General features: G+C 46.1%; 1 protein-coding gene across 3 annotated transcripts; it reads left to right on the forward strand.

Annotated features, from left to right (window-relative positions):
- Positions 1-8,031: 8,031 nt before the first annotated feature.
- RGCC (regulator of cell cycle) lies at positions 8,032-21,900 on the forward strand. Of its 3 annotated transcripts, XM_032314493.1 has the most exons (5): positions 8,032-8,141; positions 8,649-8,834; positions 17,839-17,946; positions 19,939-20,001; positions 21,504-21,900. In XM_032314493.1, exons 1-5 carry the CDS (start codon positions 8,093-8,095, stop codon positions 21,509-21,511), a joined length of 414 nt encoding a protein of 137 aa, XP_032170384.1. In that variant the 5' UTR covers positions 8,032-8,092; the 3' UTR covers positions 21,512-21,900. The 3 variants fall into 3 exon arrangements, with proteins under 3 accessions (XP_032170384.1, XP_032170385.1, XP_032170386.1); XM_032314494.1 differs by lacking the exon at positions 19,939-20,001; XM_032314495.1 differs by lacking the exons at positions 17,839-17,946; positions 19,939-20,001; positions 21,504-21,900 and adding an exon at positions 10,675-12,538.
- The last annotated feature ends 4,200 nt before the right edge of the window (positions 21,901-26,100 follow it).

Below are 26,100 nucleotides of genomic sequence, written 5' to 3' on the forward strand. Positions count from 1 at the left end.
TATATTAATTATATTCAACATGTTTCTCTACAGCTCCATGGTTACTGTCCTCCTTGTTCATTTTTTATTCCTGGATCCAAGCACAGTCCCTGCATATTTTAGCCACTCAACAAGTATTTGTTGAATTGGAATTTTAGAACAGCAGTAAGGTAACCTCCTGTTGAGATGAAGACTTAAAGAAGTTGAAGCACAAGAAGAGCGCGCTGAAATTTACATCCCACTTTTTGGGATGCCTTTAGTTAACTTGTATCCAGAGACTCGGTTTTGAAGTAACATCAGAAGTCAGTTTTACTTTTATTGTTACTTTTTTGTCACAAACATCTGACAGCCTCGATTTTTTATAAGTTCTCAGGCTTCTTGCCCCATGATCAAATGAAGCATTATATGAGAACACTACGTAAACTGTAAAATCATGGGAAAATGTAAGCCGCTTTTATGATTTAAAGTTTGGAAACTCAATCTTTAACTTATTCTTGTGCTCTAATGGCAGTCCATAAAGAATCTGGAGTGTTCTTAGTCAGCTTGCTTCTCTTTCAATCCAGCAGCTACTTGGAGAATTGATTCATAGACTTTTTTTTTTTTTTTTTCCCCACTCTGGTCTGAATAGGCCCCCAAACACATAGAATTTAGCCAGACTGCATATTTATTAACTAGCAGCTAATCAGGATCTGGTGGAAAAAATTACTAGGGTGAGGAATTTCGATCTGTTCATACCTGTTACTCATCCCCAACACTTTTGATCGTTGTGTTTAAGCACCATGACCTCAAACCTTACGCCAGCTCCTTTCACAAAGGGTCTGTGCGGATTTAATCCCCCGACTGTATTTTCAATGGATCTAAGGCACTAAGTTGAACGCATTACCCTTGATTTACCTCCAACTCATCTCTGGTCCATGCTCAGCCCTCTTTTATTTTATCAACTTGGATGTTTATTCATTGATCATATTATGAACACCCATGAGCTCACTATCCAATTAGAGAAGAAACACACCGACCATCATCTTCCATCTTTTGAGTGCACCTGACCTCACCCACTTACCTCATCCACTCCCACTAGATGTAACCACAATTCAAAACTTTGTATTTTTATTTTTATTCATTCTTGATTTAAAAAATATTTTTAAGTCACATATACATGTGTGCAAACCGTATAATGATTAGTTTTAATTGTAACTCTTTTGGAGAAGATATCATGCCCTATTTAATCTTCTGGGACGTTGTTTCCATTTAGTTTTCTATTACCAAGAGTCATTCATACTGTTGTGGCTGCTGTGATTCATTCATCTTCAGCGCCCTGTAGTGTTTCATGCGATGAATACACCAGCCTTTATTTATCTGGCCTGCCTGACACTGGAGTTCAGGCTTTCACATTTCTTGCTGTGATAAAGAGAGCTGCAGTGGAGATTTTCATAGGTGGTTCTCTCTCCTGGTGCATACCTGGAACCGTCTTCGGTTTAGAACCAGGAATGGAATGTGGGTTGGTGATAGGGTGTGGGAACGTTCAACGTTGCAAGACAATGCCAGACCGGTTTCCAAAGCAGTCGTGGCAGCTTATGCTCTCACCAGCGACAGGTTAAGACATCCTATTGATCTGTCCTCTTCAGAACTTGGTATCACCAGATGTCTTAATTATTCCCTATCGAATGGACATAAATTCGTATCTCTTTATGGTCTTCATTTGCATTTCTTGATTATTTATGAGGGATTCAAGAAATGGGACAGGGAAACATGATTATCCATACGAAAAGCAAATCAGATTCCTATCTCACATCAGACACGCAGATCAACTCCAGATGGATTAAGGGTTCAAATGTCAAAAGAAAAACTTTAAAATTTTTAGAAGAAAACATGGGGAAATACCTTTAGGTCTTGAGGGTAGGGAAGGATTTCCTAAACACCGGACACAAAAAAGCTCACTATAAAATGGAAATGTGATGGATTTAACTATAATGAAATTAAAAACCTGTATTCATCAAAAGACATGTTAAAGAAAATAAAAAGATGAACTGCAAACTGAGAGAAGATGTCTCACATACAAAGAAGAATCTATATCAAAAATATTTTAAGAATTCCTACAAATCAGTAAGGAAAGGACAACACCTGAATAGAAAAATAGGCAAAAGAGGAGACATATAAAGGCGCTACCCATATGTCAAACTCCATTTTCCTTAATTTTGGAAAGCATCTTTTGACTAAAAACAGAAAAGTTTAAAAGCTACCATGGTTTTCCTCCAGGCTAAGAAAAAAGAAGCATCTAGAAGAACACAATGCAAACTTAAACATTCCTCTAATATTCCAGGAAAAGCAACTAAAACTAAAGGAAAGTAGAATATTTACCAATGTATTTTAAGTTTACTCTCTGATTTTGTTATTCCTGTTGCCTTACGCATTGTTGGCAGTCAACAATGGTTAATTAACTGATTGATTCACTGTGCCTGATTTCTGTAAGCCTAACTTTGATTTCTTTCAGACTCAGAACAGATGGGCACAAGTTTTAAGACATTAATAAACATTATAAAACAGGATCTCCTTTCTCTGAACTCTACACCCTGCTTGCTATAAGAATAAAGTATCCACTTGAAGGAAGAAATCAGATTTAATCTAAAAGGCATGGTATAACTATGCAGAGCCCAGACCCTGTGGTTGAAAACAAAGTGCTTAGTCGGCATTGTTAGGGAGAATCAGAGCACAAAAGAGGATGAGAATGCCCCCGGCCCCCTGCCCAGTCAGACCTCAAAACCAAACAAATGTGCTTTTACAAAACAGGCACTACATTGTAAGGGGGCCTCAAAGAGCACTGGTTTGATAAAGGTGACATTTCAGAAAGTAGGTACTTGTTTTGTATCTGACTGTTAACATGTGAGCTCATCCTATTTTATTTCCAATTTTTTATTTAGGAAAACAGTTCAGAATGTTTCCATTCCCGACGTTTGGTTGGTAGGAGAGGATCAGAAAAAAAACTGATTGATGTGCTAATATTGTCTTGTATTTTCTGCAGAAGCTATGTCCTAATTAATATAATCTTTGTGTTGATTGGTTGGTTGGTTGATGGTCATTTTGCCACGTGATTATGTGGATTTGGATCTGGACATCTTTGAGGGGCTGTTATTTTGCCAACTGCAGGACCCTTGTAAGCACAATATTTCCAAGATTCCTCTATGTTGTTGTTGTGGGTCAGTAGTTCTTTCTACTGTTGAGCAGTATTCTGTTGTATAAGCACATCACAGTTGTACATCTATCCTGTTGATGGATCTTTGCGTTATTACCAGTGTTTGGCTACTATGAATAAAAATGCATTTTCAGAGTATTTTTAGAGTGTTTTCTATTTCTTTTGGGTAAAGATGTAGGAAAATTGCTAGATTGCAGGGTAATACTGTATTTGACTTTTCACATGTTAACAGGTCATTCATAGAACTTCTGTCAGGTGTCCGTTCAAGTGTTTTGCTCAAGATTTGCCTTTTTATTATTAATTTGTAGATGGCTTTTCATGTTCTAAAAACAAATCCTTTGTCAAATATATGTATTGCAATATTTTCTTTCAGTCTGTGTCTTGTTTTTTTCTTTTCATAATGGTCTCTCTGATGAACAAAAGTTTTATATTTTGATGAAGTCTGGTTTCTCAAAAGAAGGTCAAGGAGAGCCTTGTAGGGAGGTCAGAATTTAATTTCACAGAGGAGGATTCCATAGGACCCTGAGGAGAAATGGTGAGGTGGTTAGGTAGATATTCAGAACAAATCTTCAGGAGAAAGTGGTCAATGGAATGCAGAAGAGATGCCAATTAAGATAAAGAACTAGTGTTAAAAATGTGAGAAGTTGGGGTGCCTGGGTGGCTCAATGGGTTAAAGCCTCTGCCTTCAGCTCAGGCTATGGTCTCAGGATCCTGAGATGGAGTCCTGCATCGGGCTCTCTGCTCAGCAGGGAGTCTGCTTCCTTCCCTCTCTCTCTCTCTGCCTGCCTCTCTGCCTACTTGTGATCTCTCTGTCTGTCAAATAAATAAATAAAATCTAAATAAAAAAAAAAAAGAAAGAAAGAAAAAGTGAGAAGTCGCCCTGTTTCAAAATCATAAGCTGCCTCCAGTCTTTTTCTGGAAGGAGACCACACAGGTCTCCTTCACAGAAGGACCAAGTGACCTTCTGGAAGCAGAAATTCGTGTAAATCCCATCGTGAGGCTATATGGTTAAATTCAGGTTCAGGGCTGGTGAAACACAGGGTTCCCCACCCCTCCTCAGTAAAGGACAAGGTCACACTTGAACTGTGAGGTCACTTATCATCTTTGTCAGTATGGCCATGTGGCTGGGACCATAGGGGCCCCTGGAATAGAAAATGGAACAAGTCAAAAGCTCAATGGATTATAGGATTAACCTTTGCCTTTTGTCTGGTTCTACAGTAGGAAACACACTACAGTGGACTCATGTAAGCAATAAGAGGTAGGTAGGAGCATGTTAACTGAAGCATTGTTTGTGACAGAGACTGAGAACAATCCAAGTGTCCAAATGTCCATCAACTGGAGTGTCCATCAACTGGAAAGTGGCTAAATAAAGCCTTCTGTAGTCACTCAATGGAATTCAATTGGGCAGATTCAGTGAATAAACTAGATCTGTGTGTATCAGCATATGTAAAGACAATGTTGAGTGAAAACAAAACATGTTGCAGCACAAGTTATGTAAATTTTAAAACCACATAAAGTATTACTATACATTTTTTTTACATAAACATACACATATAGTTTCAGTACAAAAACACAGACTGGGAGGGTACTTACCAATTCCTGGTAGTGGCTGATTCTGGGGAGGGAAGGGGGCTAGGGCTGGGAAGGAAAACCAAGAGGATCTCTCGACCTGGTCTGTATTGTTCTATTTCTCTTATTAAAAGTATTTGAGAGGCGCCTGGGTGGCTCAGTGGGTTAAAGCCTCTGCCTTGGGCTCAGGTCATGATCCCAGGGTCCTGCGATTGAGCCCCGCATCTGGCTTTCTGTTCAGCAGGGAACCTGCTTCCTTCTCTCTCTTTCCGCCTGCCTCTCTGCCTACGTGTGATCTCTGTCTGTCAAATAAATAAATAAATAAATCTTAAAAAAAATATAGTATTTGAAGCACATGAAAAGGTGGTCATTTAATTACTTATTAGGAAAATGTAAATTAAAGCCAGAAGAAGAAGGAAGAGAAAGAGGAGGAGGAGAAGGGAGGAGGGTTGGGAGAGAGGAAGGTAAAGGGGAAAGTGGGGGAGAAAGAGAAGACGAAGAAGAATTGCAGTCAGGTACCAGACTCAGTCACCAGAGTGGCTAAACTTAACAAGTCTAACAATATCATATGTTGACACAAATATGGAGCAACTGGAATGCTTATACATTGCTGGGAACGTAGATTTATTCAACCACTGTTGGCTTGAAAACAGTTTGGCAGTATCTTTTGAAAGCTAAGCGGGATATGTCTATCCCGTGATTCTGAAATGCCACTCCTAGGTATAAACCCAAGAGAAGTGATTTTGTGCCCCAAAAGAAACATACAAGGCTGTTCATAGTGGCTCTGTTTGTATTAGGCAATGACTAGAGATAATCAAACCCATATTGTTACTCTACTTCTAGATACATATCCTAGAGACTATCATGTACACAAGGGGACAGGCCCACGAATACTCATTACAGAGCCACTTACCATAGCAACAGTGACAAGAGCAAAATAACAGTCCAAATATCCACCAGCAGGAAGATGGCTTAATACTGCAGCAATAAAGTTGAATCTCGAAGACATTATGTCAAGCAAAAGAAGCCAGATATAAAAAGAACACATACAGTGTGATTTTGTTAAGGAGTTTTCAAACTGGCAAAGCTAATTCCTTGCGACAGAATTCAGAATAGGGGTTACCATTACGGTTGCTAATGGGGTGTTATTGACTAGAACACGGCATAGGGATCCTTCTGGGATGAAGTCAAAATACTGCATCTTGATCGGGTTGGTGATCACCCAGGTGTATACATAGGTAAAAATTTATCAAACTGCACATTCAAGATTTGTGTACTTTATCATATGCTAGCTTTGTCTCAAAAAATATCCAAGGCAAAAATAACGATATTAACATGTGTTAATTCTCAGTGTGGATACAGAGTACTATTACCCAATTTTCTCTTAAAATTTATAATTAGTAAAAAGAGAGAGCAGTAGTCCTCCATAGCCAAAGGGACACCCATCCTGGAGGGACCTTTTGCCCAGCCATCTCCCTTATGTCTGGGTGAGTTCTTTTACAAAGGGGTAGAGATGACAACAGCCAACCAATCTCTGCTAGAAGAGACAAGGTTATCTTCTTTGTCATTCAGAAAACTGACACAGCTGCTAAAAAGTAGGGCTGTTTCTAGGCTCTTCGGAAGATCAACTTGGCTGATTCTTTGGCTGACAGGGTCTCAGAGTCTTCCTGCAGGAGGTGGGCCGGCGTGTCCACTACCCTGCACCCCAGCCCCGGATGAGAAGGCAGAACTGCGTTTGGAAAGCAGCTCCCTGGCCTGAGTTTCCAGATCGGACGCTGCTGAGTTAGCCCAGGGTATCATTACTGGGTGCCATGCAAGTGAAAGAGCATGAGGGAGGAAAGGAGAGAAAAAAAGAATTTAAAAAGGAGGTGGGAAAAATAAGAAAAGGAGGTAAAATGAAAGATGCCTTGTCGCTTTAAGGGCCTGGGATCCACTCTGTCACTCGGAGCCTTTTCCTCCTGGGGGCTCCGTTCTTCACTGTGCACATGGAGGAAGGGAAAGTGTGGTGAAACCCGAAGTGGCTCCGAAACCAGGGAGACCTGCCTTTCCATCACTATCTGACTGGTAACCTACTTAATCTCTGGCGCCTCAGTTTCCTCACCTGTGAAACTAGCAATAATTCCACTTCTCAGGATTGCTGTATGGGCTGGAAATGGTGCATGACAGAATCTGACCCAGGAGGCTCTTGATAACCGGGTAAGAGGCCTCTCTACCCTCCCAGGCCAGTTGTGTGGGTCAGAGACCCTGGCAGTCTTGTCCAATAGGACTTTCTGCCATGGTGGCCGTTGAGCGCTTAATATGTGTCTGGTGAGCCTGAGAGACTGGAGGTTTTTATTGTAGTCTATTTTAGCTGCCTTACATTTACATAGCCACCTGTGGCTAGTGGCTGCCTCCTGGGGCAGTGCAGGGAGAGTTATTCTTGACCATGACTGGTCCCTAGCAAGATGGCTGGGTAGGGTTGCCCATTGGAGCAGACGCTGAAAGGCACCGGGTATGCGCTACATCTAAGCAGTAATTTCTTTCCCTGACAAAAACTCCTCTTGAATAAAGTCAGGGCTGGCGTGAAAGGCCAGGACAAGGTCAGACTCCGGGCTCTCAGATGGGAGCAATTAAGGCTTGTAACCGCGTGCACTCCACGCCTTCTGCCCCTCTTGTCCTCTATCTCTGCACTCGGTTTGCCCACAACGCTTAAGTCCCCTGGGGAAATGGGGTGGGGACGCGGGAGCCTCCCTCAGCGTGTGTGACCCCCGTCTGGGCCTCCTAGGGCTACTTTATTCTTCGCAGCAAACCCCAGCGGCTCAGCACATCCATTTCACAGACGAGGAAACTAAGACTGGAGGAGGTAGAGGGCACGCGGCAGGAAGCGGGGGGAGTGCTCCAGCCCAGCCGTACACTCTTTGGGGCTCCGGTGGCGACAGAGACACTTCAGTGAGGCAGGTTGTCAAGGCGCGGGCGAAGTGGCGAGTAAATATTTGGGGCTGTAACCCGGGCTCCGGCAACTCTCCGTCACTGCGGTTCCGCGGTGGGCGCGTGGCGAGGGCGGTGCCTGGGGGACAGGGGCGTCCCCGGCGCGGCTGCTGGGACACACCCGCCGGCCCCGCCCCGGCCCGCCTCCGCCCGCGGCTATAAGACCGCGGGGGCAGGAGGGTGGCGGCGGCGGGAGAAAGAGCGGGCGTGTGCGCGGACCCAGGGGAGGCGCGGCAGGAGCGCAGCCAGGCGAGCCAGACCCGCGGGGCGCGAGCGCGGACAGAAGCCCGGGTAGCGGCGCAGGCCTCGGCGCGAGCGGTCGCACAGTCTCCGGGCTCAGCATCCCGCAGGACCCTCCGCCGCGCGCGCGCGGGGCCGAGCCAGCCCATGAAGCCGCCCGCCGCGCAGAGCAGCCCCGCGGCCGCCGCGGCGGCAGGTGAGTGTGGGACCCCTAAAGCCCCGGCCCTTCGAGAGAAAGGGCGTCCCGCGGCGTCCGTCTCCATCCTCACCCGCGGGACCCTGCTGCTGGAGGGTTCGGCCATCCTCCGGCGCCGGGCTGGGGGACCCTTGACGGGCGCATCCCCACCCAATCTTCCCACCGCCCCCGGTTCGCGCGCACCCCCGGGGGACGCGAGTGGCGGCGAGTCCCCGACCGCGCGTGGGAAGAGTTCCGCTGCGTCGATTAGCTGGGTGACCTTTGGTCGGCACCCCCACGCGGCGGAGGCTCAGTTTCCGCGTCGGTGGAATGGGCAGGGTAGTAGCACCGCTTCAGGGGCTGGTTGAGAGCAGCAAAGATGAGCGACGGGCAGCGCCAGCGTGGCTGTCACTCGGCACGCGCGCCGTGAATGCCGGCTCTCCTCGGGAATGGTGGCGGCCCCCTCCGGGCCCTGGGACGGGACGGCCGCGCCGCGCCAGCACCTGAGCCCGCCCTCCCCGTCCCCAGCCCCGGCCTTGGACTCGGCGGCCGCCGGGGACCTGACGGATGCGCTGTGCGAGTTTGACGCGGTGCTGGCCGACTTCGCGTCGCCCTTCCACGAGCGCCACTTCCACTACGAGGAGCACCTGGAGCGCATGAAGCGGCGGAGCAGCGCCAGCGTGAGCGACAGCAGCGGCTTCAGCGACTCCGAGAGTAAGTGTGGCAGTCGGGAAAGAGCGGGAGCACTGGGAAGTCCCTGTAAGGAGCGCGGGGGGGCTCGGGTCTCAGTTTGCCGATCTGTAGACCGAGGGATGGCGCCCAGCGCAGTGAACCCACGGCACCGCGCGGTCCTAGGACGCCCGCAGCGGGGGCAAGACCCCGGGGGCTGTCACTAGGAAGATCTCGGAGGACCACCTGGGCTACCTGCCACCTGCAGGTGTCCGGAGGCCTGAGGGTTTTAATAAAGCAGCTTGTCCTTTCTAGCCAGACGGGACTCTTGGGACCCCAGCCAGGCTTGCTTTCAGCTACCTCTCCTCCCTTCCCCTGCCTTTCTCTCTTTCTGCAGTCTTTTTTTTTTTTTTTTCAGAGTGTGTGGGTCAAGTGTCACAGGAATGGGGGTGGAGGAAGATAGGGCAAGGCACAATACTGAAAAAATTTGTGACACCAGGAAAGATTTCATAAGCTGCTGTTCTTGGGATTTTTGAAATAACTTCTTGCGTTTTCTTCTGGCTCTGAGTTCCCAGACTTGCTGCTGTACTGCCCGCAGTTTTGAAAGACTCTCTGGCGCTACAGAGTTCTAGTGTCCCTTTACCTTCAGGCGGGCCCACCGCGGGGACTGCGGGCTTGCACACCTCCCCCCACCCACTCAGGCTGGAGAGGGAGCCAGAGCACATGGGCATAGAGGTGCCTCCTGGCAGCTTTTCTCATAAGCAAGACTACCCCTGGGTCTCTTTGTCTTAAACAACCTTACAAGGAGTGAGACAGCTTTTTTCCGAGGACCAAGTGGTCTGTAAGGATTATAGATACCTGTTTCGGTCTCAAACAGCAAATTTGGTGGAACCCCTGGTGGCTCAGTTGGTTAAGGGTCTGCTCTCTGCTCAGGTCATGCACGATCTCAGGGTCCTGGAATGGAGCCCTATGATGGCTTCTCCCTCTCCGTCTGCTGCTCCCCACTGCTTGTGCTCTTTCTCTCTCTGTCAAATAAATAAAATCTTAAAGGTTTTTTTGAAAGATTTTTTTTAATTTATTTGACAGATAGAGATCACAAGTAGGCAGAGAGAGGAGGAAGCGGGCTCCCAGCTGAGCAGAGAGCCCGATGCGGGGCTCGATCCCAGGACCCTGGGAACATGACCTGAGCTGAAGGCAGAGGCTTTAACCCACTGAGCCACCCAGGCGCCCCAAATAAATAAAATCTTAAAAAAAAAAAATAAATAAAATAAAACAAAAAAAACTAACCAGCAAATTTGGTGACTTTTCAGTATTATCTAATTGTTAGTTTTCAAATTTTGGATGACTTATTATTTCTCAAAGTGAACTTTTCTGAATAATTCTTGAGACTTCATTCCCTAGACCGGTTACCATCATGAATATCACTCCCTTTGCTGCCCTTGACTCTGGAAGTGAAAGCATGACATAGTGACCTTTCCTTGTGATTCTCTTCTTTTGAAATCTGAAGCTCTTCCTTGTTCCAGGGCAAAGACACAGTCCCAGACCTCAACATGAGCTGTCTTCCTGAAAAGGAATAAAGGCACTCATCACCCTGTCCGGGGTTTGAGTCAGAAACCTGAGGTCCCTCTTGACTTTCCTTGGCAGCCCCGCCCAAGGGTTAGATTTAATTGCAGCTTTTGAGGTGAACGGGAATGGAATAGTGTGCTGTTAATTTTCTGTTTTGTATTTCTGGACTTTATGGGTAATGATGGGATCAATTATTTTTGAATTTCAAAGGGAAATCTAAAAACTTTTGAAATTTGTGTCATTATCTGGGGCCAAACTTATTATGTCTCCTGGGGCATGGAGCGAGTTACTCATCAAGTACCAATTCTCTCCCCCACAGGAAAGAAAGCTGGGACAGTCTGTCCAGTGCTGTGCTCTTGCAAAGAACAACTCCTTTCTAAACCACAGCAGCGTTTGGCTGGGATATGGTCTGAGCTGGCCCATCAGGGGTGATTGCAACTCCCTGGGAGTAGGATTTCAGAGTTGGTTTTCAGGGGCCTCAAAGACAAGGCACTCAGAAACACATTCTTAACGATTTGGGGGGAGACATTTGGAGTTGTCTACAGTTTCTCTTGAGGGGAGGGCATGCCCTTGCACGCACGTGTGTATTTTGTTTTCTGTTTTTGTTGTTAACTGTTTTGCTGACCTTTAGTTTGATGGCTAGAGGCATAGTAGGGACGGTCTAAAGAAGGCTCCGATGACACTTGTCTTCCTTATAAATGTGTAGTTTGTCCCCCATAAGACTGGTTAGAAATAGTGTTGGCAGAAGCAGTGTCAAATAATAATTTCTTGAGGAAGCATAATGTTTGTCTCTTAACTACCACCAAGAACTGAGCACAGACATTTACTTATTTGATGTGTTTACCTGTTCACTGCTTTTCTGAGGAGGACAATGAGAGAGGTAGATCCTACTGAGATTTAGGCTACCAAAGAAGGACATACCAGGATAATGATCAAACGAGTAGCTCACTTTTACGAAGCCTTTATTAGGATTATTATTATTATTTATTAGCTCTTACTAGTAGTGGTCCCTTTGCTGTGCTTTACATGTGTTATCTCATAGGATCTCTACCACAGTCCTAAAGACTGCTCTGGTCACCATGGATGGTTAGCTGGTCCTACTGGACCTGGGTCACGTGCCTCTTTATAGTTGTTGTGCCTGAAGGTGTCTTTTCAAGGCAGTGGTCATCTGCCTGGGTCAGTGGGGCCCAGGCTGAGTTCTTTGGGGGCCCTGGGCAGTAGGTGGGCCTCAGTTTCTCTAGCTGCGAAATTGAAAGGATGCTGCTTAGTAGTGCTAGTGGGAAACATCCATAGGCTCAACGATTTAGGAGAAAAAATTTGCTCTGTTTCATGCTTTCAGGAAAACATTAAAATGCATGCACCAGGCTCTGTTCTATAGATCAGATACAATTGTTCAAGTGTCAAATGGAAATGTTACAAATGAGCTATCAGCCAGTGGTCCTTGATTCTCACTCAGCCTCATCTAGGGCTCTATCATTCAAGAAAGGTAGCCACCTTACACAGTAGCTCAAAGCAGCAATTCTGTTTTTTGAAGAACCCTTCCTTAGGGGCGCCTGGGTGGTTCAGTTCGTTAAGCATCAGCCTGATTGTAGCTTAGGTCATGATCTCAGGGTCGTGAGATTGAGCTCCGTGTGTGGGCGCCATGCAGAACCTGCGTAAGATTCTCTTTCTCCTCTGTCTCCCTCTGCCCCTACCCCAAAAAAAGAAAAGGAAATAAAGAAAAGAACCCTTCCTTTTCTTACTAAAATAAAAAAAGGGTTGCTTGCATCCAAAGAAGAAACAGACTATTCCTTTCATCCAAAGAAGCAAATTACTTAGAAGAATGTACGTTTAATAAGTACTCCCTGTTCCCACTTACAGGGGGTCCTTTAGAGACATGAAGAGGACCAAAATGAAAATTGCAAGATCACGCCACATTCGGATGGCATTCAAATGGGGCTTGATCAAAACAGGCTGGTTCCTTTCCCCTAGACTTGGGTCCAACATACACTTTGGTGGGAGCTGTCTTAATGTCAGCAGTAAAAGGGCGGTGTAATTAGGAGCTCGGGCAATGTTGTTCAAACTTGATCCTTAGAGGTTTGCCCCAGAGGCTATAAATTTCTTGGGTTTAAACTTATTTTAAAAAATATACTGCTTTTTAGTATTTTTTAAACAAAATATTATTTATTTCTGGGACAGAGAAACAGTGAGAGCCGGAGGAGGAGCAGGGAGAGTGGGAGAGGGAGAAGCAGGCTTCCTGGCGAGCAGGGAGCCCAAGCAGGGTGCCTGCCGCTGTCTGCTGTGTTGGTGGGGCTTGATCCCAGGACCCTGGGAGAGGGCAGACTCCTAACCACTGAGACACCCAGGTGCTCCGATTTTTTCCATATTTTCAAAACTGTAAATGCACACCATGGTTCCTCAAATATGTTCAAAGAAATTTTCACTCAGGATTACCAAGTTTTAACCAATGTGTTAATTTATATTTTCATCGAATGATTTTATATGAACTTTAAAAGGTGGTAGGAACTTCCGTCTTTGTCGTGTTGGGGTTTCACACACCTTTTTCCTTTGAAGGGGGGTGGGGAAGTATTTTGCTACTTAACAGGAAGGATCCAAAGGCTCCTGTGTATGCAAGGGCTATTGTGATATTGTAGAACCGTCTTAGGGAATGAGAAACTGGCTCCTTTAGCATGCGCAAGACCAGAGCATTTGTATATCTTTGCCTAGACTCTTTCAGCGTGTGCACCTGCTGGACGCTGGGTGCCAGCTTGATAGTGTATTGGCAGATCCAGGATAGGAGCTCCAGAGGCTAGAATCTGAACTTGTTGAAGCCAGGAGAGAATGGAAGCTTAGGAGCCCTCAGGTGGCCCTGGCATGATGGTAGGGGTTCCAGGTGGGGGAACGGGGCTCACTTTGGCAGAGACCTGGAGAGGTGTCGAGAGGGAAGCTGGGGCTATAGTGTTGAAGGGAGATTCACCCCCATTCCCTGTGGCAAAAGGGAAACAGGTCCAAGGCTTTCTTTTTCCCAGTTAATTACTGTAGTTTGCTTGTCTTCAACGTGTGGGATTGTTCTATATTTACAGGAGCTCTGGGCAAGGTTTGCCGTCTGTGGCTTTCCTTCCCTCTGGAGTAGCACATGTCGGCACTAACCCTAAATTACCTTTCTCCCCTGCCCCCATGCTCCAAAAGCTCAACTACATTTTAAACAAGGGTCTGTTTTGACAGAGTTTCTAAAGCTCTGTTGGTGAGCACTAAAGCAGGCTGTTTGTATATCGAATATGCTGACATTTCTTCAGCTGGGGTCTTGGAAAACTTGGTCCCTGAGTGTGAGGTGCCTGGCTTCAGCTCGCCAAAGTTGCCTTGCCAAGGTCATTTCTAGTGGGACTTGGAGATGCTTGTGAGATGGGGCTTTAGAGCTGATTGAAGTCGATGCTGTGGAGCCTTGAAATATCTAGTCTTATCACCTACCAGTGTTCCCCAAATCACCACTGTGTGCGCCTCTCAGACCCCTGTTAATAGCAGCATCTGACACTGGGGTGGGGCGGTCACACGTTAATATGCTGTCCGTGAGCAACACGTTGGTATCATTTTATCAGACTGGCCGGTTTGCGCGGGATGAAGTTCCAGAGGAGTGAAATGGTCAGGAAGTCAGGCTTTCCTTACCTTTTCATCGACCACAATGCCTTCCATGAGATCATCTTCATGGAGGGTGCTTCAAAAAGTCTGTGGAGTAAAATTTTATTGGATAAAAAGAAGCAAGGTCTAGAGGTTAGGCTCCTTCTGTGTTGATGGTTTGTTTTATGGAGGTTTATTCTCGAGTGCCTCCGAAGATAAGCTTCTCTTAAGAATTTTGTTACTCTTGGGATGCCTGGGTGGCTCAGTTGTTAAGCATCTCCCGTGGGCTCAGGTCATGATCCCAAGGTCCTGGGATACAGCTCCGCATTGGGCTCCCTGCTCAGCGGGAAGCCTGCTTTTCCGACTCCCTCTCCCCCTGCTTGTGTTCCCTCTCTCACTGTGTCTCTCTGTCAAATAAATAAATAAAATCTTTTAAAAAAGAAGAAGAATTTTGTTACTCTCTGAAGAGGAGGAAGCTGGGCTGTAGACAGCTTGATGGTTACTGTTCTCTGTGGTGACCTCTCCTCTCCTGAACATGTCATCCTCCATTTTGCTGGGAACTTTAGAATAAAATAACAAGAACACCATAGGAATCATACCTGGAATGCCTAGTTATCATTCCCCTTTTGCTGAAGAAGAAACTGAAACTCAGATGTGAAGTGATCTGCACAGGGTCTCACAGCTGTCATGGCCTCCCATCCCAGCTGTCTCTACTGTGGCAGCTTCTGCTGGGCTTCTTAGCAGCTTTGGGCTTCTTGGAAGTTGCTGTTTTCGTGAATGACATGCGTACAGTATTACCACAGGGTGGAACTAAACTGTGGGCAGGTTTGGCTCAAGGAAGCTGGGGGCCATTTCCTGTTGATGGTTGAATATTTTGGAGCCTGGAATCAGGTCTGGCTCAGATTGTGCCCTGAAACTCATGGAAAGAGAGAGGAATCAAGGTGTGGCAATGTGCTGGTGTGTGAGCCTGTGTGTGTGTGGTGGGGGGGGGGGTGGTGGTTGGGAGGTGTAAGGGGAGAGGGGGAGTGGGGAAGTGAGCACATGCTGTGTTGACATGCCTGCGTGTGTGTGTGTGTGTGTGTGTGTGTGTGTGTGTGTGTGTGTGTATTTATATATAGATACGGGAACCTCTTATTTTTTTCTCTCCCTCATTGGGGGAATAGCTTGAGTTCATTAGCAGTAAGAGGAATTTCTGGTTATTTTAAGTTTGGTTTGCAACCGACTTTATTAGGCAAGTAACAGCCACTTTGTCTATATATTTTCTAAGTTTGAGGAAAATATTTGGCTCAAAAAGGCATTTTCACACCGGACTTTAAAAGGCCAAGAGGTCCACTGTGGCAAGGTCCTGGTACCATGACTCATTCTCTACAGAGTCTCAAAATCACCTGAGTGACCCAGAATTTTCCCTGAATCCTCACTGGATTCTTTTTTTTCCCCTACCATTTTGCAGTGGCCTTTTCCATGTTGAGATCATTCCTTCCCCGAAAACGCAATGACACGGGTCTATTTGCTATGAGGAAAACAAATTGTGTGTGTGTGTGTGTGTGTGTGTGTGTGTGTCTCCCCCTCCCTCACCCCCATTTCCCCCCAGGAATGAGTATATGTGGCTGGAAAATTGTTGAGTTGGAGCAGAAAAGAGGTGAAGTCCAAAGCAGGGCAAGGACGGGTGGTCAGGGTGGGGTGGAGTGAGGTGTGGTGAAACTGGCTCTCAAAGACCAGCTGCTTCTGGAAGATAGAGGCCAGAGGTGGGGCCACTGAAGTCTGGGCCCCAAGTCTCTGGGCTGGGCCTCTGGGCCAGGGATGGGGGCGATGCTCGCTGTGTCCCTCAGAACCACAGATTATGTGCCAGATGCCTCATATTCCTTCTTCTGGCTCAGGGGTCTGGGCATGAGGCTGGGCTCCCCGGGCCCTCTGTGGTTTTCCTGACCCTATGTCTTAACGTCATCTTTTCCCTACAAGTTTCTCAGGTTCTGCCTGTGGTAGTTCCCCTCCCTGTTGCGGGGTGTCACACAGAAATGCTCTGCTGTCGATCAGACGTGACCACTTTCTTGTATGTAAGGGAAAGCCTTTCCCTTGGGAAAATCCAGACTGCTCTAGAGCTGGGCTCAGTGTTACTACAGTTGAGTTCCATGGAGTGCAAGTGTCCTGAGAAATATTAAGGCGCTGCCATGAAAAATGCACCCTGTAGTTCAATTTGAGAAGTAAGGATAAGCTGGTTTGTCCTGAGACCTTTTAGGGACGTTAAAGTGGGAGGACACAGTAGGAATCTCCAGGGGTGCTCCGTGTCTCTCAGACTTAGTTGATCGTATGGTTCTTCTTTCCAAAGGACCAATGTTCTGAGGAATATATTTTTGGGGAAATAATAAGTGTGAGATTTGGTATTTTGGATCTCAGTAGGTGTTCCTCATCAAGCCCTGCAAAGTGACTATGGTCCTTTTAGGTAATGTGAGCTGGACCTCTGAAGGCAGAAAAATTGGGAAGGTTGGGCATATTCGGAAGAGTGGACAAGATGGGTGTGTAGGTCAGGAAGACAGATGGTGCTGGGACCACTGGGTCAGAGGAGGCTGGGGAGAAAGGGAGCCCGCTGTAGTGCCTTCTCTCACCTGAAGAGCCTTCCCCGGGGCTCATCTCTGCTACAACCATGGCTGGCTCTGTGTTTGGTTTTAACCAGGAAGGTTGTTACTTTGTGACCTCAGAGGCCACATCCTGCTTCCGTTCGTTGGCTGCTCTGCCTTTGAGCCCTTCAAGTGGGTGCAGCTCAGCCACTAGCTCCCTTCTTGTGTCACAGCCACGTGGCTGGGCTGGCTGTGGGTTCGTTTCCCTCTTCTTGGTAGGGCCTAGAGAAGCGGACTCTCAGAACTTAAGAGCTGGAAGGGACTGGAAGGGTTAGGAAGCCTTCCCATTTTCTTGGTGGCTAAGCTGAGACTCAGAGATACTCTCTTGCTCAAGGGCAAGTCCCGAAGTAGCTGAGCAGATTCCCTTGACTCCTAGCACAACCCTGCTTCTGGGACCTTGACTGGCTCTTGCTCTGGTCTTTAGGGGTCTGACAACAGAGGGAGCCACCAAATCACTCAAACTGTCTATAATTGACAATCTCTAGAAGAACTATTTATCTCTGACCCTCTAGCTTCTCTCAGAGTGTAGGTTCTCAGGAGAACCACGGCAGAGACTCTTGAACAGGCCGGGAGAATTATTATTATTATTATTTAAACATTTCTTCAAAAGATTTATTTATTTATTTGAGAGACAGAGGGGGGAAGAGGGGAGGGGCAAAAGAAGAGGGAGAGAAAATCTCAAGCATGTTCCCCGCTGAGCATGGTGCCGGCACAGGGGTTGGATCTCATAGTTGTGAGATAATGACCTGAGCTGAAATCAAGAATCAAACTCTTAACCGACTGAGCCACCCAGGCACTCCCAGGAGGGAGGATTATTAGCTAATGGGATCCAACCTTGTATTTGTATTGTAGGAAATACAGAGGGCAGAAGGAACCTTTTTTAGGAAAGATGATCCATTAGGTCTAAAATCCCAACCCTGCCGCCCCACCCCCCACCCCGTCAGCCAAGCATTGGCTGGATTGTCAGACACCTGGGCAGTGGGCTCCTCTGTGCTGCAAAGGAGTCTGGTCCGGTCATGATAATCCTAGCCTACTCTCCATTCTTCAGGGAGGCAAGGACCTTGGTGTGCATGACACATTCACACACATTCACACACACACACACACACACAGGCACAGTCCCTGTCTCAGATCATTTTGGGGGCATAAATATAAAATCTGGACATCAGCTTGTTTTCTTTACCACTTCGCTCTTTTTGGAGAGGAGCTCTTGGTTACCAGTAGACTGTGGGCTGAAAACCACCTTGAGTGAGTTATGTTTTCTTTCCTGAAAGGTGCAGATTCGCTCTATAGGAACAGCTTCAGCTTCAGTGATGAGAAACTGAATTCTCCAACAGACTCCGCTCCGGCTCTGCTCTCCCCGGCTGGCAGTCCTCGGAAAGGTGAGCTGGTTAGCTGCGGTGTGAGTGTTTGTTTTAGCTTCTTACTGCGGTCCCCTCCTTCAGTCTTCTCCTCTCCTCCCCCTTAGCCCTGATCAATCTTCCCCATATGTGCAAAACAAATAGAACTAACATCCTCCTAGGGGACGGTGTGAAGGGCAGTTCGTTCTTTCTCAGGATTCTGATCAGTGTGAAAATGAATCAGATAAATGGAAGAAGCCAAATTCGCTGGGAGAGAGAAAACCTGTATTCCCCAGACTCTGCTTTCTCTCTCACGTGGTGTGATCAAGGCTGCCAAATGACAGAGCTCTCTCCCCGACTGGTTGGTTCTAGAATTGAAAACTTAGCAGCAGTTGGGGTTTGCAGAAAGTGGGTTTCTTTCCATTGGCATTAACTAGTTGACCAACGCTTTCAGATTACTAATTTAACAAGTCAGTAAATTAGGGTCATCCTCATGAGACAAGCGATGATCTGACATGATTTAAAATAGCAGGCCCCAGCCCGGCTCTCCTGTGATATTAATAGACCTAAAAAAGTTTCTAAAGATGCATGAGCGGTTTCTTATTTTTTGGCACTTGTCAAGTGTCTCCAGCTAGAGAGCTGAATGTTCTGTTATATTGGACAAGTGCCCTTTTGAAAACAAAAGGAGTTTTTTTCCTCAAGAAACATTATACTTACTGAAAATAGTTGCAGAATGCTATAAAAATGGAGCAGAGTTAAAAAAAGAAATATGAAGATCCTATTAATGTTCTCACTCTTGGCATTAAGGAGGAATTTCCCTCTTTTTCAAAAGAATGATTTTTAAATTCTCCTCTCAACGGAGCAGTGTTAGCATCAGCCCCCGGGGACTCTGCAATTGTCCAGCTCCCTGAGGGTAAAACAGAGCTATTGAATTCAGAGCAACGGAGCAGTCTAGGAAGTGGCTTCAGCGGTGCCCAGATTGCCACCTGATCCTCCGGAGATAGGAATTAAAGAGGGAGAGAAAGCTCTAGAGGGAGAGAAAGCTCTAGTGGCGGATTGACTTTAAAAGCTAAGAACAATGAGCTGTTTGTAGCCAGCAAGGGTTAATTAATAAAGCTCTCCAGGAATGCATTTTGGAGAAGGCATGAATAATGAGCTCTACAGGAAAGCCTATATATCTCAGGATCCAGAGATAAGAACCTGTTGCCTTGTGCGGCCACCACGATGGGACCAGGCTGTCCCGGACCCGGAAGCCTCCGGGCACCTTCCCTGCACCATTTTGACAAAGCTCGGTGTCTTTCCGTTCCGTTGCTACTGGAGGGACTCCGAGCGCTGCACCGTGGCCCTGGGGTGGCAGCAGGAACAATAATGGGGCAGAGGTGAGGCGGAGCGGGAACACTGACTCCGGGTGTCTGCTCTGCACAGTGCCATGCTTACCGAGTATTTTTTGACAGATTAATCCTACATAGTCAAAAAATCAAAACATTTTTAAGAAAACTATTTTTTTAAAGATCTTTTAAAATTTTTTTATTTATTTGAGAGAGAGAGAGAGCGAGCAAGTGGGTGGGAGGGGCAGAGAGAGAGAGGGAAAACCAGACTCCCGCTAAGCACGGAGCCTGATGGGGGACTCGATACCAGGACCTTGGGATCACGACCTGAGCGGATGGCAGACGCTTAATCTACTGAGCCAAATCAGAACTTTTTTTCTTCCCCTGCAGCTCCTCACTCCTCCTGCCCTTTTAAGGCAGTGAAGGGAGATTTTCCTTCCAGGTTGTTGGGGTGGGGGAGGCATGAGGGCTGATGACAGAAAAACACAAGGAGGAGACATTTTGGCAGGTCTTCAGAGTCAGCGTCTGAGTTGACTGTAAGTAAACGTGGAGAAGACACCGAGCACTGAGGGTTGTTGGTACAGGACGCTTGAAAATCAGGTCCGTGTAGATGAGTGAGGCAAAAGGGGCCACATAACCCTGGGAACCGAGGGCGCCATGAGCTGTTGTTGATAATGGAAACTGAAGGTCAACTCTTGTTTTTCAGCCAAACTAGGAGACACGAAAGAGCTAGAAGACTTTATTGCTGATCTGGACAGAACATTAGCAAGTGAGTACATGCCTGGTATTTAAAAAAAAAAAAAAAAAAAAATCAAACGGAAAACCAACCACCGCTGCTGATAAAGTGCCATAATATTTACCAGCTTGCCTGGGGCAGGAAGTTACATCATCAGGCTTCTTTAGGTTCTGAAACCCAAGAACTCTAGTGGTTCAGAAAGAAGTTCTGAGGACAAGCCTGCGTTCATGTGGATCTTGGCCCTTTCCAAACGCGGAGAACAGGCCACCGGCAAACAATGACATTTTGTTTGAGAAATGCAGAGTAGGGGTGAGAGGAAGATGGGAGCTTTACCATCACGAGAGCCTGGCAGGCTTTTCAGGGGAGAAATGAGCCGACTGACTGCAAAAGCAATGTGCTAACGCGACAGATGGTTCCATCCCACGGACCGGGGAGGTCCTCTCAGGTTAGATCCAGGAACTCGGAGAGGTCTGACTTCTACAGGGTTGGGTCCCAAAGGAAAGAATTGGCCTGGGAAGACCCCATAACCAAAGGCCCACAACAACTGGTGAAAGACTTAAGTACACACTCCCTTGTTTCCCATTTGGAGGTTACAGTAATGGTACCCTTTTGTGTGATTGAAAATGTGGGGAACTGAAGATAGCAGACCGTAACTACGATGGGGCAGAAGATGGAGCCCTCAGAATTCATCTATCCACTCGGTTTTAAAAAGAAAGGATCGTGGGGCTCCTGGGTGGCTCAGTGGGTTAAAGTCTCTGCCTTGGGCTCAGGTCATGATCCCAGGGTCCTGGGATTGAGCCCCGCATCGGGCTTTCTGCTCAGCGGGGAGCCTGCTTCCCTTCCTCTCTGCCTACTTAGAATCTCTGTCTGTCAAGTCAATATATAAAATCTTTAAAAAAACAAACAAAAAAAACAACCCATTGTGGGTTAGAAAGAAAGGATCTCAAGAGCCAGAAGGATCAACTAGAGCTTCTGGGATAAAAATCTGACCAGCTGTACTCTTGGAGGGCCTTAGGCAGTCATAGAGCAGAAGAATTTTGTCCCAGCCTCTTAATTTTTCAATGAAAGTGTTGATTTTCCCTAAGAAATATTTTTTTTGCTGTACTCTGCTAAACGGCCAGGTCAAACCTGAAAAATTAGATCCAAAGTTTGTTAATTAAAAATGACTCTGTTTCTGACACGGAGACCTAACTGTGGGTAGGAAAGTCCTGGTGTTTTTCCTATTCATTGGAGAATTTTATGGCTCATTCTCTTCCATGCCATACCATCCAGCCCACATCAGAATAGTAAGGCCTGTTTTGACAGAGATTATGGTAATTACAGCGCAGTTCAGGTGAGACCCAGGTACCAAGCCTGCCTGCTTCATGGAAACTGCAGCCGGCTGCCCAGCTGTACCAGTTAATCCGACATACATCACGTGGGAAGCCCGCCATGACGTGTGGTGCCTTTATGCCTGTCTGTGGTGGTGTGATCTGGTTAAGCATAGGAATCGGAAACCTTTGTGAGTGGATAACTTATTTCTTCCCTCTTCACAGGCATGTGAAACCAGGAGAAGTTCTGGGTCCTTCCATCATAAGGAGAAGCTTTGGAAAGCTCCAAGGACCTGGTAAAATCAGCGACGGAATTTGCTGCCAAAGCGGAGATGAGCGCTCACCTACCCCCGGGCCATGCTCCGGCTTGTCCTAACACCAGCCTTTAAGATCATCTCTGGGCAATTTAGACAGTGACACTGACTTGTTTACCAGCTTGCAGCATATTAGAACGGATGATCCACGCTAATATTCTGTTTTCTCTCGGAACTTAGCTTTCCCGTAATTTAAAGTGCTTTTATGAACATATTTGTAATTAATTATATATAGTTGGAAACAGTAATATGCTTTTCCCAGTATAATATATTTTTGTATGCAAATAAAATTTGAACTAGAGTCTGTATTTTGTAAACTTTTTTTTTCTTTCTTTCTTTCAATATATTTTCATTTAAATAATATTCTGGTGGGAATAAAACACCTCTTGATGTCAAACAAGGGCCTTGGGTGCTGCCAGGTTGCTCTAGGCAATAGGCTGGGGAACTTAGGGATCTCTTTGGAGCTCCTTCAGTACTCCAGAGGGAAATGCTAACATATGATTTGTGGGAAATTTTAATTTGAGGATTGGGGGCTTTTTAATTGAGGTATAGTTGACATACAATGTTACATTAGTTCCAGGTATCCAACGTAGTGATCTGACAGTTCTATGCATTACTGGATGCTCATGGTGATAAGTCTGTCACCATATGAAGTATTAGGATATTATTGGCTATATTCCCTACACTATACTTTTCATCTTTGACTGAGGGTGGTGGTTTTAATGGAAGTTGGTTTTTCCTCCATCTCTATTCTCCTCATATCTTACCACCTTTTCAGGGGCCGTGGGCTCTTTCCTTCAATTAAGGGAAACAGTTGTTGCACTCAAAATCCAGGACTGAAATATGAAGGAACTTTGCGGCAGCTGGAGGACTTGAAAATGATGGTGCTCTTATCAGATCTGTGTGCTGAGGAAGATTTTATGGTGTTGGCCTTGATGCTTGTGTTCAGGTGTCTTCTGTGGAGCCAGAGGGTCCTGATGAAAGGTCCTCCACAGTCGTGGGCTTTGCATGTGGAAGACAGTTACCACCTGCACTCCCTGCCACCTGCCTTTTGGGGAGGATGGAGAGAGCACAAAATCAGGAAAGTTCCTAATTTTTTTAAATCTGTGTTTTTCTATCTTTAAAACCCTGAAGTAGGGGTGCCTGAATGGCCCAGTTGGTTGGGCAACAAAGTCTTGGTTTTGGCTGAAGTCATGATCCGGGGGTTGTGAGATCGAGCCCCGTCCTGTGTCAGGCTCTTTCTCTATGGTCTCCTGGAACTGGAGTTCCCAAAGTTAGAATTATAGCATATGTGGCTTTGTGGACTGTTGTGAGGAGAAGGTCAGTGCTTTGGGGAAAAGAAGTGCATTTCTTTAGGGCATTGTTGGGGTGAGGGTAGTTTGTATTTTATAAACAATTGTATTTGTATTTTAGAAACAATCTGTTAGATGCATAATTGGGGACAAGAAGGCTGTGGGCCATATAGGTTGAGGCCATAGATTGAGGTTCTGGGTATGTTAAAAAGAGTGTTTTCTGTATTTCCCAAGATGCATTTTGAGGAGCACATTCCTAACCTGTTTTGAAAAATAGGTATAAGATCATAGGTACTTGAAAAATCTTTGATCCACTTTGAGATTTCTCATGCACATTAGTACATAAAATACTTAGGGTTCAGTCTAAATTGATGGGTCAGAGAACCCAAATACAGTAGCTTAAACAATATACAAGTTTTTTTCTCAGAGAACCCAAATACAGTGGCTTAAACAATATACAAGTTTTTTTCTCACTAACAAGTGAGCAGTACAGGGTTGAGTGCCTCACTGGTCCAAAGTGGCTGCTCCTGCTCTTGTCATCACATTTACATTCTGTCCAGCACAAAGGAGAAAAAGCTAGACAAGTACAGGCTTATTTCTTTCAATGACACGGCTAGAGGGGATGCAGATTCCTCAGCTCATATAACTTTGTCCAGATCTTAATTATATAGTCATTCCCAGTTATAAGGGAGGCTGGGGAAAAAAGTCTCTAACTGGGCTAAAATTTGAGAGTTCTATATTTAAATAAAGACCAAGTGGATGGTGCTAGAGGACAGCTGGTCATGTCTGCCACAGAATGTCAAAGGTTTTGAGAAATCCTATAGCCAAAAGACATTTTTTAATAAAAAAAAAACCTACCAATAATCCATAGCATATAAGGGAAATGCCATTGTACTTGATCTTGCTTCAGTGAATCTATTGCAGCCCACCGCCACCAAGACCTGAGAGCCAACAGCGTGGCCGTTGCAAACTGCAGAATTGTTATGCAGAATAAGTGTCAGCCAGTGGACTTTTCTGGAACAGACCAAGACCAGATACTGAGCATGCAGAGCTCGTAGGAAGTGAATAGTCTGTTTTTGAGCTTGGGAAATTTGCACTCTAACTTCTGGGAGGAACAGCTAAAGCAAAACAAAACAAAAAATGTGACACCGAAGTAAGAGCATCGCACAAAAAATGTGACACCGAAGTAAGAGCACAGCGTGCCAGCCCAAATACTCACACACCAGCCAGCCTCTGGGATGGGACAGAGGAACCAATAGACACCTCTTCTTGGGGAATTATGATGGAGGCTGGCCACATAGCACATCCGTCTATGGTGTGAGACGGCACATCTGAGCCAGGGTGAGGGATATGGGGAGAGGTTGGTGGTGATGGGTGGCCTACTGGCAATCAGCCAAGACTGGGGATGCTGACATGTTGCTGCAGAAATATCCTTTTGGGTATGGATGGGGAAAAAGAGAAGCTATAGGGTTTCAGACTAGACCAGGTTAAAATCTCTTGGTGCCGTGTTGCATCTGGGCAACCTTGGGCAAGTGTATCCTCCTTTCAGAGGCTCCGTTTCCTTATTTATAAAATGGTGGTGTGAGTCGTGTCTCCCTGGGGTCATTGTGAAGAACAAATATAGAAGACGTAAAGCCTCTAGCAGTCTTCCTACCCCTCCTCCTGATACCACAAAGATATTGGGCTCCTGTACTGAGGGCAAAATTAAGCTCCACCTCCAGTGGTCACAGACGGCAGTTCAACCCCACTGTTCCTCATCTGATCGAAGAAAGTCAGATGCTCTGGTCTCATGGGGCCAGCGGGAGCGAGGCAGGAGAGAACACAGGACAGAGGGAAGGGAGAGAGGCTTCAAGCCGCTGCCTTGCAACGTACCGGATTTGGGCCTCTCTCTGTGCCTCAGTTTCCTCCAGGTTCAGCCCCTATAATCGAGTGGGCTCTGGCCCGACCTCAGACTGGCAGCTCTTCTCTGAGAGGCAGATGGGGTATTTTTCTTCTTCTTTTTTTTTTAGTATGTGTTTCCTCCACACCCTTCTTCTCCAAAATGTTTTCCTTTTGCTAATTTATTTGGCTAAGAAGGTTTGTGGTGACAGACACCAAACAGGAAATGGCTGTCATAGCTGCTGTCTGCAACTCTGTTTTTTTTTTTTTTTTTTTTTTAAGCTTTCTCCTGCATAGCTCACCTTCTTTGTGTTGCTTGGTATTGATTTAAGTGCAGGGCTAAGTGGAAGGGGAAAGGGAAAGGGAAACACATTTTTAGAAAGGAACATTTTCCTTGAAGTTCAAAGTTTATTAAAGGTTAAGGATTATACACAATGACAGTGTTAGTTGGCTTCCTTCCACCACAGGGCCTTTGCACTTACAGTTCCCTCTGCCTCCAAGGCTCGCTCTTCTTTGTTTTTCTAGTTAATTCTACTTCTTTACGATTACCTCGAGGGTCATGTCCTCAGAAAATCTTCCTACCTGTCCTCCCTTCCCCCAGTCTAGGCTGGGTCTTTGCTGCTCTTCTGATAGAGCCCTTTTTGAGTACACTCATCCTGGTTTCAATGAAATGGTCATTAGTGTGATTTTCAGGGATTACTTTCTCCCTACCCTACTGCAAGTGGACCAGAAGCTCCACCAAGGCAGGGACCATCTCTGGTTTGGCTTGCCACAGTATCTGCCAGTGCTTGACACAGCTCCTAGTACATAGTAAGTGTTCAGTCTGTACCTATTCAAGGAATGAGTGAAACTTCTCATCCTTTCCCCAGTCCAGGAAGGTTGGACATAAGGCATTGTCGGCGGGGTGCTTGTTTGCCTCGACTGTGCTGTCCCCTCACAGGTTTTTTCTGCTTCCCTTCCCAGGGTCTTGCTCCCACCCTACAAAGCATCTGAAGGATTGATCCAGACCAAGAATGCATTAAAGGGCCCATACCAGTCTTTTCCCAGCTACTTCTCATTTATAGGGTGAGAAGGGGTTGTTGAAGACAGAAAGACCTTTGAGGCCCAAAGGAACCAATCTTTACTGGTAGAATTTCAGACACCCTAACTGGTACTACATGGAAAGAGGCGGACTTCCTAGTCACTAGGGAGATGTTTGATGTTAGGCAGACCCAGACACTGACATAGCATTTTTTTTTTTAAGATTTTATTCATTTATTTGAGAGAAAGAGAGAGAGAGCATGAGCAGGGGTAAGAGTAGAAGCAGAGAGAGAAGCAGAGTCCCCACTGAGCAGGGAG

This window comes from Mustela erminea, chromosome 15, assembly GCF_009829155.1.
Source record: "Mustela erminea isolate mMusErm1 chromosome 15, mMusErm1.Pri, whole genome shotgun sequence".
In the NCBI taxonomy this organism is placed as follows: domain Eukaryota; kingdom Metazoa; phylum Chordata; class Mammalia; order Carnivora; family Mustelidae; genus Mustela; species Mustela erminea.

Bases quoted from the DNA above. Each gene is read 5' to 3' on its own strand.
- RGCC (XM_032314493.1), top strand. From the start codon at position 8,093: ATGAAGCCGCCCGCCGCGCAGAGCAGCCCCGCGGCCGCCGCGGCGGCA. The intron at 8,835-17,838 runs GTAAGTGTGGCA...CTTTCCTGAAAG, and splicing joins CGGCTTCAGCGACTCCGAGA to GTGCAGATTCGCTCTATAGG. The intron at 17,947-19,938 runs GTGAGCTGGTTA...CTTGTTTTTCAG, and splicing joins GGCTGGCAGTCCTCGGAAAG to CCAAACTAGGAGACACGAAA.